The 14977-nt window shown below is 67.6% G+C and overlaps 4 protein-coding genes across 9 annotated transcripts; 1 reads left to right on the top strand and 3 right to left on the bottom strand.

Annotated features, from left to right (window-relative positions):
* Positions 1 to 24: 24 nt before the first annotated feature.
* Positions 25 to 6102, bottom strand: DDX23 (DEAD-box helicase 23). 3 transcript variants are annotated; one of them, XM_065858839.2, is made up of 17 exons: positions 6008 to 6102; positions 4891 to 5108; positions 4661 to 4759; positions 4401 to 4497; positions 4229 to 4294; positions 3974 to 4112; positions 3762 to 3895; positions 3567 to 3679; positions 3321 to 3464; positions 2911 to 3136; positions 2619 to 2764; positions 2364 to 2541; positions 2030 to 2272; positions 1475 to 1626; positions 1240 to 1348; positions 993 to 1167; positions 25 to 539 (listed from the first exon to the last, which is right to left on the bottom strand). In XM_065858839.2, the coding sequence occupies exons 2-17, from the start codon at positions 5106 to 5108 to the stop codon at positions 316 to 318; spliced, it is 2463 nt and encodes an 820-aa protein (XP_065714911.1). In that variant the 5' UTR covers positions 6008 to 6102; the 3' UTR covers positions 25 to 315. The 3 variants fall into 3 exon arrangements, with proteins under 3 accessions (XP_065714911.1, XP_065714912.1, XP_071656187.1); XM_065858840.2 differs by having other exon boundaries at positions 3762 to 3892; XM_071800086.1 differs by lacking the exon at positions 6008 to 6102 and adding an exon at positions 5670 to 5694.
* A 400-nt stretch (positions 6103 to 6502) lies between these two features.
* RND1 (Rho family GTPase 1) lies at positions 6503 to 8956 on the bottom strand. The gene is made up of 5 exons (XM_065858863.2): positions 8792 to 8956; positions 8631 to 8718; positions 7470 to 7579; positions 7248 to 7382; positions 6503 to 7173 (listed from the first exon to the last, which is right to left on the bottom strand). Exons 1-5 carry the CDS (start codon positions 8909 to 8911, stop codon positions 6928 to 6930), a joined length of 699 nt encoding a protein of 232 aa, XP_065714935.2. The 5' UTR covers positions 8912 to 8956; the 3' UTR covers positions 6503 to 6927.
* A 229-nt stretch (positions 8957 to 9185) lies between these two features.
* CCDC65 (coiled-coil domain containing 65) lies at positions 9186 to 11707 on the top strand. Of its 4 annotated transcripts, XM_065858848.2 has the most exons (9): positions 9186 to 9257; positions 9479 to 9612; positions 9701 to 9868; positions 9938 to 10107; positions 10220 to 10358; positions 10460 to 10657; positions 10734 to 10952; positions 11017 to 11169; positions 11292 to 11707. In XM_065858848.2, exons 2-9 carry the CDS (start codon positions 9484 to 9486, stop codon positions 11682 to 11684), a joined length of 1569 nt encoding a protein of 522 aa, XP_065714920.2. In that variant the 5' UTR covers positions 9186 to 9257; positions 9479 to 9483; the 3' UTR covers positions 11685 to 11707. The 4 variants fall into 4 exon arrangements, with proteins under 4 accessions (XP_065714920.2, XP_071656188.1, XP_071656190.1 ...); XM_071800087.1 differs by having other exon boundaries at positions 10734 to 11707; XM_071800089.1 differs by having other exon boundaries at positions 9231 to 9307; positions 10734 to 11707.
* A 227-nt stretch (positions 11708 to 11934) lies between these two features.
* Positions 11935 to 14154, bottom strand: FKBP11 (FKBP prolyl isomerase 11). The gene is made up of 6 exons (XM_065858865.2): positions 13647 to 14154; positions 13194 to 13259; positions 12543 to 12630; positions 12424 to 12457; positions 12239 to 12309; positions 11935 to 12169 (listed from the first exon to the last, which is right to left on the bottom strand). Exons 1-6 carry the CDS (start codon positions 13761 to 13763, stop codon positions 11952 to 11954), a joined length of 594 nt encoding a protein of 197 aa, XP_065714937.2. The 5' UTR covers positions 13764 to 14154; the 3' UTR covers positions 11935 to 11951.
* Positions 14155 to 14977: the final 823 nt, after the last annotated feature.

Here is a 14977-nt window from a genome sequence, read left to right as displayed (position 1 = left end):
AAGGGAGAACATGCGGAGGCGACGCCGGGCACCGCGGCTGCGGGTTTATTCCCACAGCCTGGAATCGCAGCTAAAAAAGGAACAAGAACGCAACTCCCGGGACAGCCCTGCACAAAAACCAGCGCGTGAACCCAGCCCTGCCCCAAAACTGGTGGGGAGGGGGCTTGGGAGAACAGGAGGGACGTTTTGGGACAGTCCCAGCCCCAGTCTCTGCTGTCCGCAGCTCCGGCTGCACAAGGGGCTGGGAAAAGAGCAGCCAGCAAAGTCCTGACAACGCCAAAGGGTGACGGAGAAGGGGACGCGGGCCGCGGGGGCTCAGGCGAAGATGGTTTCCTCCCGCCGCTTCTTGGTGAGGATGGTGCCGGGTTTGTGCTGAGCGTCGGGGTGGTTGGCCAGCTCGGGCGGGCAGGAGGACACGGGGCTCTCCAGGATCGCCTGCTTCAGGTCGTAGAAGACGGTGGAATCCTCCTTGGTGAGGAAGGTGATGGCGACTCCGCTCTTCCCCGCTCGGCCCGTCCGCCCGATGCGGTGGATGTAATCTGGAGGGGATCACGGAATCAGAGGAGGGGTGGGGTTGAAGGGACCTTCAGATGTCACCTTATGCCATGAGCAGGGACATCTTCAGCAGCTCAGGTTGCTCAGAGCCCCGTCCAGCCTGGCCTGGGATGTCTCCAGGGATGGTTCATCCACCACCTCTCTGGCCAACCTGGGCCAGGCTCTCACCACCCTCAGGGCCAACAACTTCATCCTTATTACCCAGTCTAAATCTCTCTCCTTGAGTTGAAAACCATCACCCCTTGTCCTATCACAACAGGCTGTGCTCTAAAGTCTGTCCCCATCTTTCTCATCGGTCCCTTTTAAGTCTCAAAAGGCCTCACTAAGGTCTCCCCGGAGCTTCTCTTCCCCAGCTGAACACCCCAGCTCTCTCAGCCATTCCTCCCAGCAGAGCTGGTCCACCCATCGATCAGCAGGGTCAGGCAGCTCCAACTCACCCTCGATGTTCTTGGCCATGTCGTAGTTGACAACCATGGAGACGTCGTGGATGTCGATCCCGCGACCGGCCACGTCTGTGGCCACCAGGATGTCCTTGGCCCCGGCCTTCAGGTTGGAGAGCGCGAACTCCCGCTGCTCCTGGCCTTTGCCACCATGCAGGGTGCAGGCGTTGTACTGCAGGACAAGGAGGGGTTAGCGGGGGGATGAGCCATGTTCTGGGGTCCCCACCCACCAGCCCAGACTCACCCCCATCTTCTCCAGGGATTTTGCCAGCACGTCGCAGCCCTTCTTCTGGTTGACAAAGATGATGATGGGGGGGTCGAAGCCCTGTTCCAGGATGGCCAACAGCTTCTTCCTGTTGTGGGGAGGACAATGGCACAAGAGGCTGTGGGAACCCCCCATACTCTCCAGAATCCCCTCTCTCTCAGATCATCCTTGCCCCCAAAATACCCCAGACCACCTGAAAACCCCCACTCCGCACCTCTTCTCCGACTCCGACATCAGGAAGACCTTCTGCTCCACCCTCTCGTGGGGTTTGCCAGCAGAGCCGATGTAAACCACGGCGGGACGCCGGAGGTAGCTGCGGGCCAGGCGCTCCACCGCCGGCGGCATGGTGGCTGTGAACATGACGGTCTGCGGGAGAACAGGCAGTGAGCGACGTCCCCTGCGGGGCAGGAACGCGGCTGCCACCACTTTAGCCTGCTCTCCAAAGCCCCACATTGTCCCCTCCCCATTCCTGGCCCACACTCAGCCCCAGGGGAGCACACACAGTGACAGAACAAGGGGACAACGGCCTCGAGTTGGGAACAACTCCTTCCCCAAAGGGCTGTGGGGCATTGAACAGGCTGCCCAGGGCAGTGCTGGAGTCACCATCCCTGGAGGGTTGGACAGACGGACATGAGGTTCTCAGGACATGGAGTAGTGCCAGGGGTGGGGATGGTTGGACTCAATCTTAACAGTCTTTTCTAACCTAAATGTATCTGTGATTCTCTGATTCTTCCAACCAAAATGTCCCGGGTCTCCCGCCTGCACCCACCTGCCTGTACTTGTGTTTCCCTGACTCAAAGTTGGCCAACATCTTCTCCGGGTCCTCGGCCTCGTCCGTGTCGGGTTTTTGGTTGGTGACAGGCATGTGCTCCAGGATCTTCTGCACGTCGGGCTCGAAGCCCATGTCGATCATTCGATCCGCCTCGTCCAGCACCACGTAGGTGCAGCGGCTCAGCACCAGGTACCGGTTCTCCAGCACGTCAATGAGACGCCCCGGTGTGGCGATGACAATCTGGGGAGGGCCAGGAGGGTCAGTGACCACAGCGCAGGGTGAAACTGCTCCCCCCAGACCCTCACTGCGCTCCCCAGGAGTTGCCGCTCACCTCGCAGCCCATGCGGAGGCGGAAGCCTTGGTCCTCGCGGGAGATGCCTCCGATCACGGCCACTGTGCGGATGCCCAGAGGTTTCCCAAATTTGATGGTTTCCTCCTCAATCTGCTGGGCCAGCTCTCGGGTGGGGGCCAAGATGATGGCGTAGGGACCCTGGTCCGACTCCTCAATCCTGTGGCAAGACACAGCCGTGTCACCCGCAGTGCTACCCCCTCCCCGCAGCGTCCCCCTGCCCCGTGCCACACTCACCGGTCGATTTTGGGCAGCGTGGTGATCCACACCAGCAGCGGGATCAGGAATGCCGCCGTCTTGCCGCTGCCGGTCTCGGCCACGCCGATGATGTCGCGGTTCTGCAGGCCGATGGGGATGGCCTGGCGCTGGATGGGGGTGGGCTCCTGGCGAGGGGAGCGGCACATTTAGGAGCAGAACTTCCCCTCCTCGCCCCAGAAAGACCTGACCCCATGAGCCGGCCCTTTCCCTCCATCCAGCCCCCCAGTGCTGTCAGGGTTTGCCGGCAGCAGCCCCCCCGCCCCGTGCCCACCTTGTAGCCACACTTGTCGATGACCTCCAGGATGTGGGGGGGCAGGGATGAGTCCTTCCAGGAGCGGATGGGGTTAGGGATCTTGCCCCCCTTGGTGGTGATGCTGTAATCCTCGCGGAAGATGCGCCAGTCCCTGTCCGTCATCTCGTCCAGCTTCTTCTGGGACCAGTGCCGGTCGTCCCAGCGCTGCTTGGCCTCCTTCTTCCGCAGCTTCCGCAGCCGGGCCCTGGGTGGGGGGCAAGGAAGCGGACGCGGTTCACCCTGTGTCTCTGGGGAGGCTGGACTTGTCCATCACCCACCCAAGGGACACACTGCAGGGCAGAGCCCCCCCAGCTCCGCACCCTGGCCGGGCAGAGGCAGCATCACCCCAAACGCCCCTCAGCGCCTGCCCAGTTCCCCCACACACTCACTCCTCCTGCTCCTTCTCCTCCAGCGTCCGTCTCTTCTCCATCAGGTCCCCGTAGAAACGCGACTGTTCTCGTTTCTGCTGCTTCAGGTCGATCCCGGCGATGAAGCCCCGGCCCAGCAGCTGCACTTGGTGCCGCTCTTTGTACCTGGAGCAGAACGGGAGTGTTGGGGGCAGAGCTGGGGCTGCCCCACACCCCCAGGCACACCCCCAGCCCCACGGACACCCCCAGGGACAGCCCAGCACTCACAGGGGGTTGTAGTCGATGGAGGTATCTTCTGACGCGTCCCACTCAAAGACGAACTTGCGATCGTTCAGGTGCCGCGTACGTCTCCGCTTCTTCACCCCTCCCAGGTAACGCTCCTGTGGGTGGGAAAGGATCATGGGGGAGGAACCCGGACCCCCGGCTCCCCCACTGTCCCCCCAGCCTGGCCCGTGGCTCTACCTTGATGGCGTGGAGCTCTTTGCTCTTGTCCTTCTCCTCTCGGATCTTCTGCCTGCCCTCCTCATCCTCCGTGCCGTTGGTCTCCCGCTCCATGCGCTCGCGGCGCTCTCTGCGCTCGCGCTCCTGGGGGTCTTCTGGGGAGCAGGGGAAGGGTCTCAGAGCCAAGTGACCCCCTCTCAGGGCTGGGGGGTGCTCAGGGGGTCCTGCCTTACCCAGCATCTTCCTTCCCATCTCCTGGAACTGCTTCCTCTTCTTCCTCTCCTCCTCCAGTAGCCGCTGCCGCTCCTCCACCTCCTGCTGCCGCCGCCGCAGCGCCTCAGCCTCCCGCTCCGCCTTGGACAGGAACTTGGGCTGGGGGAGCAGAGGGGACGGCTCACAGGGCGTCTGGCTCGCTCTTGGAGCTGCCCCAGGATGGGACCCCGCCAAAACATCCCCCTGGAGCGCAGCGAGAAGCCTTCTGCTCCTACCTTGGCTTCTGCCTCCTCCTCAGCCTTCTTCTTGGCCAGCAGCTCCTCCAAGGACAGGGGCTGCACCTGTGGACACGGGGCCGGGCTGTGAGCACCCCCTGACAGGGACACTTTGCCTCACCAAAGCGTTTTACCACCCCGGGAGCTGTTCCCAGCCAAGCCCCCTCCTCACCTTCTCCTTCTTCAGGGCATTCTCCTCCTCCTCCTCTGCTTTCCGTGAGTCCCGTTCCTTCCGGGACTTGGAGTCCTTCCCCCTGCTCGGGGACAAGCTTTCCAGAAAAACAAAGAGAAATCAGCCATCAAACACAACCCTAACGTCAGCCTGTGCCCACAAACCAGGGGACGCACCCCTACCCAAACCAATTCCTACAGGGAACAGCACTGGCGTGCTTATTGGAGAGCACAGACAGCCCCAAAAGCGAGGGGGCTCACCTGGACCGCTTCCTGTCCTTGTCCCGTCGGTGTCCATCTTTGTCCCGGTCACGGTCCTTCTTGTTGCGGTCCCGGTCACGCTCCTTGTGCCGGCGATCCCTGCAGACACGGCAGTCACGGCACAGCCCCCACCCAACCACCCACATCCCAACTCCGCGGGACCATGAGGGACATGTGAGAGTGAGGGAGCCTTCCCGAAAGATCTGGGGAGCCCCTGGAACACCCCTCACCTCTCTGTCGACTTGGACCGGGAGCGAGATCGTGACCGGCTGCCTCGTCTCCGGTCCCGGGATCGGTGCCGCTTCCTGTCCTTGGTGGGGGAGCCTTTGCGGTCCCGGTCGCGCTCCCGGTCCCGATCCCGGTCTCTCTCGGGGGAGCGGGAGCGCTTCCTCTCCTCTTTGGTAGGGGATGCGTCCCGGTCCTTCTTGTCTGCCAGTTCTCCGGCCATCTAGGGGGGAGAGGGTCAGGCAGAGCTGGGGATGGGGGGGGGACCCTGGGAGGGAGCAGGGAGGGTGGCAGGACCAGGGGGAACTGAGGAGAGCTGGGGGAACCCGGGGAAGGCACCGGGGGGCTGTGGAGACCGGGGGAGGGAGCAGGGAGGGTGGGAGGACCAGAGAGAGCGCAGGGGGTCCCCGGGAGAGAACAGGGAGGGTTGGGAGACCCGGGGGGAGCGCAGGGGTCCCCTGGAGAGAACAGGAAGGGTTGGGAGACCCGGGGGGAGTGCACGGGGCCCCCTGGAGAGAACAGGGAGGGCTGGGAGACCCGGGGGGAGCGCAGGGGTCCCCTGGAGAGAACAGGGAGGGCTGGGAGACCCGGGGGGAGCGCAGGGGTCCCCTGGAGAGAACAGGGAGGGCTGGGAGACCCGGGGGGAGCGCAGGGGTCCCCTGGAGAGAACAGGGAGGGCTGGAAGACCCGGGGGGAGTGCACAGGGTCCCCTGGAGAGAACAGGGAGGGCTGGGAGACCCGGGGGGAGTGCACGGGGTCCCCGTGAGGGGCTGGGGGAACTTGCCGGGGGGAGACGCGGGGGAAGCGCCGGAAAGCTGTGGAGACCCGGGGCAGGAGCAGAGGGAGCCCGGGAGGGAGCAAGGAGGGCTGGGAGACCCGGGGAGAGCACAGGGGGTCCCCGGGAGAGAACAGGGAGGGTTGGGAGACCCGGCAGGGAGGCGCGGGGTCCCGGGCCGGGCACCGGGGTGGCTGCGTAGCCCCAGGGAAGGCTGAGGGAGCCGGCCCTTGCCCTGGGTGCCCGGTGACGCGGTAGCGGGGCCCTCCAGCCCCCCGGGGGTCCCCGGACCCTTCCTGCGGGAGAGCCCAGCAGCCCCCGCGCCCCCAGCCCCGTTCCCCGCTCACCGCCGCCCGCAGGCCCGGGCCTCAGCGCCGCCCCGCCATGGCCGCCGCGGGGCACGCCGGGAAACAGAGGCCTCCCCCGCGCCGGAACTACAGCTCCCGGCAGCCTCCGCGCGCCTGCGGAGCCGCAGCCCCGCCGCAACCCGCGGATCCCTCCGCCGCGCGTTGCCCCGACCCCGCGCACCCCCCGTGTCACCGTCCACGCGTGCCACACATCCCGCCCCCCCCCCCCCCCCCCCCCAGCCCCAGCCCAGTCCCACACTGGGGGAGTCTAGGCAGAGCCAGGGAGTGACTGCCCACGGGGGACCCGTTCAGGGTGCCCAGGACCCCCCACCCCAGGGACTTCACCCTCTGCATCACCACCCACAGGTGACAGCACATGTAGTGTCACCATCATCCTTCCCCGCTGGCACTGGTGACAAAGGAGAGACCCCCACAACCCTCCTCAGCCCCCCACAACCCCAGCATTCCCCCCCAAACAGAGGACAAGGCACCTGCTGCACGTGGGGTGATGTTATATTTCTGGTAATAAATAAGCTTTATAATAACACTGACCATGAAACAGAGACACCCCCAGACAGTCCATAAAACAGCCCCCCCGGCCCCCCTCCCTGCCAGGGTCCCCAGGGCCAAGCAGCGAATGAGGGATGGGGAGGGGGAAATGGGATGAGGCCACGGATGAGCCCTCCCTGGGGTTTGGGGGCTGGGGAGCAGCCCCCTCCCTGGGTGCCCCCCCATATCCCCCCATGGCAGCTCCACAGGGGCTGCCCCCCAGGCTGGGGGTGACAGGAGGGCAGCAGACACCCCCTGCTCCTTGATGGGGGGGCTCCAGGGCCCCGTCCAGCCCCCCAGCCCACCCTGGGGACTCAAGGGGACCGGCAGCTTTGAGGAGGTGGGGGGGGTACATTCATGTCCCCCCTCCTTCACATGACAGAGCAGCTTTTTGCCTTTTCCTTCTTGAAGGTGGAGGAGATGAGCTCGGAGCGGCTGGGCAGGTGCAGGAGTCTCTTGGAGAGGCTGCGGGGGGGGCTGCGGGGCGGCTGCGGGGGGGCCCTGCTGAGGCAGATGCCGGACACGGTCCGGAAGATGCTGTGGACGCTCTTCTCTGAGGTGAAGGCCGAGCACTCCAGGTAGCTCTCGGCTCCCAGCTGCCTGGCGGTCGCGCAGCCCTGAAACCCACCCCACGTCACGCTGCGGCCCCCCAAAAAACGCCCCTGCCCCCCACCCGGGACCCCCCCCCCACCTGCTCGTAGGAGATGGGTGCCTGTTTCTGGTGGGACAGCTCCATCAGGGTGCTCAGGTCTGTCCGCAGGTCTGTCTTGCAGCCAATGAGCAGCACCCGCGTGTTGGGGCAATAATCCAGGATTTCCGTCTTCCACTGCAGGGGGGAATCACGAAGCTGCACGAGGGGACCCCAAAACACTGCCCCCCCTCCCCACAGAGGGGCTGCCCCCCCAGCTCTCACCTTCTTGGCCGCGCTGTCCAGGGTCTCAGGGCGGCTGATGTCGAAGCAGAGCAGGACGGCGTCCGAGTCGCTGTAGCAGAGGGGACGCACATTGTCGTAGTAGGGAGACCCTAGGAGTAAAGGGGGTGTCATGGCACGGTGCCTCCAAAAAGGGCCCAACCCCTGGGCAGGAGGTGCTTGCAGAGCTGGGGGGGAGGACACAGCTCTAGAGCCCCCCAAAAAGCCACCTCAGCTCCCTGCAACCCATTAACATCCCCATCATCCCTAACGAGGCAGCGGGAAATGGATCCCATGGTGTTTATATAACAGCTGCCTCCCCATGTTGGGGACCCCCAGCAGCAGCCAGGACGTGGGGGGAGCTCCCACCCCCACAGGCTCCTCGGGGAGCTGGAGCCACCAGTACCGCACTGGGGACCGTGGGGGCCACGGCGCCTGGGGGCGCGGGGGCAGTGAGTGCCCCTCCGAGTGTGGGGGTGGCCGGGGTGTTCCCCCCATCGCCACCCGCGACCCCCAAGGGCCTCGGAGGGTTTTGTAGCCCAGACGCTCCGTGCGCGGAATAGCAAAGAGGCTGCGCCAGCGCCATCGCCATAGCAACGCGGGGACCGCGGGTGGCGGGGACCCCCCCCCGAAGGGGGGACACTGCAGCACCACGGTAGGGCTGCCCCAGCCCCCCCAACCCCTGGGGGTGCCCAGGGAGAGGCGATACCAGGATGCTCCATTACCCCTCCCCAATTCTCAGCCCTGCAGGGAGGCTGCAGGGACCCCAGCAGCCCATACCCGACCGGGGGGCTCACACCAGTGTCAGGACCCTCCCCAGGAAGGGGCTCAGCCCTGTGCCCCCCCCAGCCCGTGTCTGTGCCCCCCCACAGCGGGCGAGTCCCCAGGGACTCCCTGACAGCCCGGCCCCCCTGCGCCCCCCAGGGATCAAATCCCCACCGTGACCCACCCCCAGGTGTCCCCATTGCGGCCACCAAGCGCCCACTGCCTCCCCAGGGCTCGCCAAAGCCCAGGCTTGGCACCCTCATTGCAGCGCCCCAAGACCCCAAACCACCTTCCCCCAGCAAGCGCCGCCATCACCCCCCACCAGCTGCCCCCGCCCCGCTGCACCCCCGGTACCGGAGGGACCCCCCCGCACCCCCGTGCATGCACCACCCCCGGTACCGGAGGTGTCCCAGAGGCTCAGCTCCACCCGCTGCTCCTCGCTGGCCAGACACGCCGTGTAGTTCTCAAACACGGTGGGCACGTACGTCTGCAACAGCACCGAGAGCGTCAGCGCCCGGTCCCACTGCCGGTCCCCGGTGCCCGGTGCCGCTCCGGCTCACCTCGGGGTAGCAATCCTTGGCCAGCACCTGCAGCATGGCCGTCTTGCCGCACTGCACATCGCCCACCAGCACCAGCTTGCAGCGGGCCGGGGCGGCCGGTACCGGCCTCCGCTCCCGCATGGCGGTAGCGGCGCCGAGCGCGGCCCCTCCCGCCCCGCGCACCCACCGGCCCCGCGCCCGCCGCCGCAGCGCCCTTATATACCCCGCCGGCGCCGAGCCCCGCCCACGGCGGCTCCTTCCCACCAATCGTCGCGGCGGCTCCAGACACACCGACCAATGGCGGAGAGGCGAGGGGATCACCAAGGACCGCCCCCCAGGGTGCGAGGCCGTTCCTCTAGGCCAGGGGGCGCTCGTCTGTTCGTAGACGGAAGTGGAGCCCTGCTCCCGCCCTGAACCGGAAGTGGCAGTTGCTAGGAGACCGGTGGGACGCCTGCCGCTGGGCCGGGGGTGTTGGCGGGCGCGATCGGTACCGGCGGGGCGCGGCGGGACCCCCGTGGGGCGGGAGGTGGCGTCGAGGTGCGGGGGGGACCCCGGAGAGGTGCAGGGACCGTGGGGCCTGGGGGTGCCCCAAAGCGGGGGGTGCCTGGGGCCACCCCGGGAGGAGACAGCGGCGGGCAGGGGGGGAAGGGGCTTGGGCCGGACCCCTGGGCGTACCCCCCGCCCCTCACGCCGTGTGCCCGGGCCCAGCCGCCATGCCAGCGAAACGCCATTCGAAGGCCTCGGTGACGGGGCAGGACGGGCTCCTGCTGCTGCAGAGCCAAGCGCTGGCTCAAGAGGAGGCGGCCAAGGCCAAGCGGGAGCTGCTCACCCGCTTCCTGAAGGTGCGTGGAGGCCCGGGGGACATGGCAGCGTTTCTCCACACGCCGCCCAGTCCCTGACGCCCTCCCCACCACGCATTCCCCCCGCCAGGACAAGCTGGCCAAGGAGCAGCACAGCAGCACCCTGAACCTCCACAAGCTCAACGTGCAGTGGCAGGCGATTCTGCGGGAGGCCAAGGCCAAGGAGCTGCGCCAGGACGTTGAGATCCTCAGCCAGACCTTCGCGCGGGTGATGGACTGCAAGGACAGTGCCATCGAGGTGAGTGTGGGGCTGGCGGGGCGAGTACAGCGCCGGGGCCCATCCGTGAACCCCCCCAAATCCCCACAGTCCCTGGTCACAGACCTGGAGGAGGCGGAGGAGCAGCACGCCCGGGCCCTGCGCAGCCACCTGCACAACATCGACCGCCTGCTGCAGCTCCAGAGCTGCCGCCTGGCCTGCCTGGAGGAGGGGTACAGCGCCCAGCTGAGCGCCCTGCAGAGCGAGTTTGAGGCTGAGCGGTATGGAGGGGACAGGGACAGCAGTGGCACTCGCTGTCCTGGAGCTGAACCCTCTCACACCCCAGTCAGCTATGGATTCCCTCTGTCAGCAGCTCCCCTGTGTTTTCCCCAGCACGGCCATCCTCGAGCAGCACAAACGAGAGAGCTGCTACCTGCGGGACATGGCGCTGACCCTGGAACAGAATTACAGCGAGAGTGACCACGAGGCCACGCTGAATTTCCAGAGTGCCCGGGATGACATCAAGAATAAGGCACGGGGAGGATCTGGCAAGGAGCCTTTTGGGGCTGGTGAGCAGAGGACACAATGAGGTTTGGGGGGTGCTGGGTCACCCGCAGCCGTGTCTGTCCCCAGAGCCTGCAGGAGAAGCAGTACTGCCGCCTGCAACTGAACGGGAAGACAGCGGAGCTCTGGGAGCAGTTCCGACAGGCCATGCAGAGCTTCACAGAGGCCACCGAGCACCAGAAGATCGCTTTTGAGGTGCTGAAGGAGAAGGACCAGAAGAGCTCCAGGGAGATCGAGATGCAGGAGAAGAAGCTGCAAAAGCTCCAGGTCGCAGCAGGTCACAAGGGTGAGCGGGAGGGCAGAGACGCCCCCATCCCACTGCTCACGTTTCACTTGTCCCCAGGACTTGGTGGCAGCCACCAAGGCCCAGATTGTAGCCCACCTCCGGGAGAATGAGGAGCAGAACCAGCACTTGCGGATGGAGAAGGAACGAGCCCTCCGCCAACTCCAGGAGCTCAAGAGCAAGCTGAACCAGGCCAGGGCTAAGGCCCACGGCAACCTGGCCAGGCTCACCATGCAGAGCGGCGCAGCCCTGAGGACCCTGCAGCAGGTGGTGGACAAGGTGAGAGCGGCAGCCCCAGGGCACGGGGACAACCGGGGGCCTCTCACTCGCATTTCTCCCCCAGGGCCAGCGCATCCTGCGACTGGCCGAGATGTGCCGCAAGCTGGAGACAGAGGAGGAGAAGCTGCTGCCCTTCTACCCTTCCTCGCTGGCAGAGGGGGAGCAGCGAGACGCCCAGCGAGTCTTCGAGGAGACACCCACGGAGCCCCTGGCCCAGGTGAGGGGGCATCACCGGGGGCCTGGATGCTGCTGTGGGGCAGTGAGCAGCAGGATCCAGCCTTGGGGACAGTCTGGCTGCATGTTGGGGACCCCCTGCCCTCCCTCCCGCCTCTCACCCAGGCCATGCGGGACTACGTGGGGCTGGAGCGGTTCTGGCAGCGCTTCAACAAGGCAAAGCTGGAGGAGAAAGCGCTGGAGCAGGAGCGGGCGGCCCTGAGGCAGAGGAACCGGCAGCTGCGGGCGCTGCTGCGGCAGTACATTGAGGGGATCTCCATCAGCCAGGGGGTGCTCGTGGAGCCCAACCCGCTCCTCAGAGCCCAACACAAGAGCTGCGGCCCCAGGGACTCGCCGCACGCCCACGGGGACCTTGCGCAGGGTCACCAGGGTGCCACACGCCCCAACAGCCTGGACCCTGTCCCCAGCTCCAGCGGCAGAGAATCCCCCGCCATGTCCCCTGCTCAGCGTGGCACTCGGGGACATCACAGAGACCGTGACTGCCCAGAGGTGCCATAAAAGAGCCAAACCGTGCCCAAAAATGTGCTTTGGGGTCTTATTTCTGGTAACCCTGAGCTTCATCAGGGCAGGCGTGGGTCTGTCAGCCCCTGCTCTGTTCGGACACACCAAATCCCCACTGCTGGTGCCGCAGGGAGCACGGGGCGTGCGCAGCCCCTTCCCACCATCCCTGGAGCCCGGCAGAGCAGACATGGAGCAGACATGGAGCAGACCCGGAGCAGACGTGGAGCAGACCCGGAGTGGCCACGGATGCTGAGGGAAAAGGGTTTATTTTTTTTTGGCTTTGTTCTTCTTTTCCTCCTTCATCTTCTTCTTGGAGAGCCTGGGGCTGCTGGCCTTGCGGTACAGGTGGCACCCGATGAGCGCCAGCAGCGCCGGCACCAGCCCCAGGCACAGCAGCGGCACCACCTCGTTCACCAGCTTCTGCCAGTAACCGGCCCGGGACAAAGCCACCAGTTCCACCTCAAACCGCAGCACCGCGTCACCTGGGGGGGGAGCAGAGCCTGAGCGGGGGCTGCAGGGGCTGCCGGTGGGGAGGGACACCAAGGGCTCACCTGGGATGGTGGGGGGCGAGCCCCGCTTGCCGTAGGCCAGGTGAGGGGGGATGATGGCTCTGCGCTTCTCCCTGCCATGGTGAGAGACTGTTGGTGCCCTGGGGGGCCAGACCCGTGCCAAAAACTGTGGCGGGGATGCTGCGGGGGGGCTGCTGCCCACCCCCTGGGCCCACCACCCGTCTTACCCCACACACATGTCCAGCAGACTCTGCTCCAGGCCTGGAGGGTAGAGGGGGGAGAGGGGTGAGCGGGGGCGTCCCGCAGCCCCACCAGATCCCAGTTACCCCCCCGGCCCCGCACTCACCCGGGATGACTTGGCGCTTGCCCAGCTCCACCTGGAGCGGGTCCCGGCTCAGGGAGGTGTCAATGACACGTCCATCCTCCAGACTGCCCTGCGGGGACACGGGCACCGTCCCGGAGCCATCCCTGTGCGGGTCCCAGTGTTGCCCTGGGACTGTCCCCATGCTGGTACTGGCACTGCTGTCCCACTGCCACTCTAGTGCTGGTCTCATTGTCCCCCTGGGTCCATCTCTGGGCTGATCTCGGTGCCACCCCTGTGCTGACCCTGCTGCCACCCCAGGGACATCCCACCCTGCTCCCAGCGCCGGGACAACGTGTGCTGGTCACAGTGCTGATCCCAGTGCCAACCCATGCCCATACTGGTCCACCCCCATGCCCACCCAGGTGCCACTCAGGGCCCACCCCTGAGCAGTCACCATGTCACTCCCAGTGCCACCCCCACCCCAGTGCTGTCCCAGTGTCTGTCCCAGTGCCACCCTGGTGCCATCCCCATGCCTGCTCCTGTACCACGCCAGCGCCACCGCGGTGCCACCCCCGTGCCCACCCCGCAGCCGCCCCGGTGCCGGCCCAGGGTTCCCCCGCCGGTGGCGGCGCCGCCCCCGCCCCGCCCGGGGAGCGCAGTGCTGACGTGTTCCTCCCGCCGCCCCCCCCGCACCGTGTAGTGGATGTGAACCGTGTCCCCCGGCGCCGACAGCTCCGTGCAGCCCTCGGGGGGGGCCACCTGCAACGGGAGGTCACGGGGAGCCGGGCCGGGGTCCCCCCGTACCCGCCGGTGCCCAGGGATCCCCCGGGCCCTCCGTGGGCCGAACTCCCCTCCCGGACCTCCCGTCCTCCCGGTGCCCCGTGCTCCCCCGCAGCCCGCTCCTCCCGGTGCCCCCCGTTCCGTAGCCCGGTTCTCCCGGTGCCACGTGCGCGCCCCCCGCCCAGACCGGGCTCCCCGGTGCCCCCCGCCGGGCAAGAGCGTCCCGCCGGCGTCCCCGTCCCCCCCGCACCGCCGGACTCCCCCCGCACCGCCGGTCCCCCTGATCCCAGCTCCGCGGCCACGAGGGCCGACGGGGGCCTCCAGTGCTCGGTGCGCCCCGGTCCCTCCCGCACCCCCCGGACTCACGAGCGTCTCCAGCCGCAGCCCCCGGGCGCCGCTTTCGGTTTCGCTCTCGGCGGCGCGGGCGAGCGGCGGCGGCGGCAGCAGCAGCGCCAGCAGGAGCAGCGCGGCGGGGGGCGGCATGGCCGGGCTGGCGGCGGCAGCGGCGGCACCGGGACCGGCCCCCCCCGGCCCGGCCCCCGGGTGCTCCCCGGGAACCGCCCCCCGGGCCCGCGGCCCCGCCCCCGCCCGCACCGGGACGCTCCACCGGGACCGGTCGGTGGGACAGACAACGCGCCGTGGGGGCGGTCGGAGCTGCTCTGAGCCCCGGCGGGGCGGGGGGGACCCGAAACCGGCCACCCCCGCGGTGCCCGGATACACGCGTCCGTCCGCGCTCCGGTGCCACCCAGCCCGGGCACGCACCGGGTGTCCGGCTCCACCCGGGGACAGTCCCTGCGCTCCCGGGCGGAGGCGGCCGCCCCGGCCCACGGCGAGCTGGGGGCCCGGGTGGGGGTTCGCCCCACGGGACCGGCGGGGTGCAGCACCCGCTGTCCCGGCGCCGTCGGGACTCGGTACCAGCAGGCGGCAGCAAAGCCTCGAGAAACGGGCACCCACCCGGGCCAGGACCCTTCCCTGGCACCCAGCGGGTGCAGAGCATCCCTTCTGCTGGCACCCCAGCCCCACTTCCAGCCCCCTCGGCCAGGTGGGACAGGGGAAGTTGACGTCCCACCAGCAAAAGGCTGGACGGGTGGCGCGGGGCTAAACCTGCCCCAAAGCCCCCGTGTCCCTGTGCTTGTGGGGGGACACCAGCTCCTGGGGCAGGAGGCAGAGCCTGGGAACACGGGGAGCAGCCTCTGGCTCTGGGGGGTCACACATGGGGTGCAGCCCGGCTCCCTCAGCCTGTGCCGGCAGCGAGGGCCCGGTTGACAGCGGCGGTGGCCACACGGTCAGCAGTGCCAGCGCAGGCCCCGGTGCAGCTCCCGGACGACGGCATCGGCACGCCGGCCCCACCGGCGCACCCACATACCAGCCCCGGTTGCCGAGAGGTGGGGAAGCCGGGCTGGCGGCTGGGGGCCGGGGTGCTAATGAGATTAGGGCCTCCAGGTCAGTGCTGGGCTGGCCCCCACCACACAAAGCCACCGGGCCGGGCGGTGGGAACGCGCCAGTGCCGGCTTTGTGGCTCCCAGCCCACCGGGGAACCCCGATCACCCCAGCTCCAGACCCCCCCATGCAGGAGGAACCCAGGCGTCCGGGCATGCAGCACCACAGCTCAGTGCCAGCGGCACAGAGGGATTCTGGGGGCCAACAGCCCCCAAGCCAGAGGGGACACAGGGACGGGGACAGCAGCGCTGGCTCCA

Source organism: Patagioenas fasciata, chromosome 28, assembly GCF_037038585.1.
Source record: "Patagioenas fasciata isolate bPatFas1 chromosome 28, bPatFas1.hap1, whole genome shotgun sequence".
NCBI lineage: Eukaryota > Metazoa > Chordata > Aves > Columbiformes > Columbidae > Patagioenas > Patagioenas fasciata.
Note: the sequence above shows the minus strand (reverse complement) of the source record. Positions and strands in the feature narration are given on the sequence as shown.

Coding starts and splice junctions, on each gene's coding strand:
- DDX23 (XM_065858839.2), bottom strand. CDS start 5,108: ATGGCCGGAGAACTGGCAGACAAGAAGGACCGGGACGCATCCCCTACC. Junction 4,295..4,400: donor ATGCCCTGAAGAAGGAGAAG/GTGAGGAGGGGG, acceptor CCGTGTCCACAG/GTGCAGCCCCTGTCCTTGGA. Junction 2,542..2,618: donor ACGCTGCCCAAAATCGACCG/GTGAGTGTGGCA, acceptor GTCTTGCCACAG/GATTGAGGAGTCGGACCAGG.
- CCDC65 (XM_071800087.1), top strand. CDS start 9,484: ATGCCAGCGAAACGCCATTCGAAGGCCTCGGTGACGGGGCAGGACGGG. Junction 10,359..10,459: donor GGGATGACATCAAGAATAAG/GCACGGGGAGGA, acceptor GTCTGTCCCCAG/AGCCTGCAGGAGAAGCAGTA. Junction 10,658..10,733: donor AGAAGCTGCAAAAGCTCCAG/GTCGCAGCAGGT, acceptor ACTTGTCCCCAG/GACTTGGTGGCAGCCACCAA.
- FKBP11 (XM_065858865.2), bottom strand. CDS start 13,763: ATGCCGCCCCCCGCCGCGCTGCTCCTGCTGGCGCTGCTGCTGCCGCCG. Junction 12,631..13,193: donor CGGTTCACATCCACTACACG/GTGCGGGGGGGG, acceptor GTGTCCCCGCAG/GGCAGTCTGGAGGATGGACG. Junction 12,310..12,423: donor CTGCTGGACATGTGTGTGGG/GTAAGACGGGTG, acceptor TCACCATGGCAG/GGAGAAGCGCAGAGCCATCA.
- RND1 (XM_065858863.2), bottom strand. CDS start 8,911: ATGCGGGAGCGGAGGCCGGTACCGGCCGCCCCGGCCCGCTGCAAGCTG. Junction 7,580..8,630: donor GAGCCTCTGGGACACCTCCG/GTACCGGGGGTG, acceptor CTTTACTCCTAG/GGTCTCCCTACTACGACAAT. Junction 7,383..7,469: donor TGGACAGCGCGGCCAAGAAG/GTGAGAGCTGGG, acceptor TCCCCCCTGCAG/TGGAAGACGGAAATCCTGGA.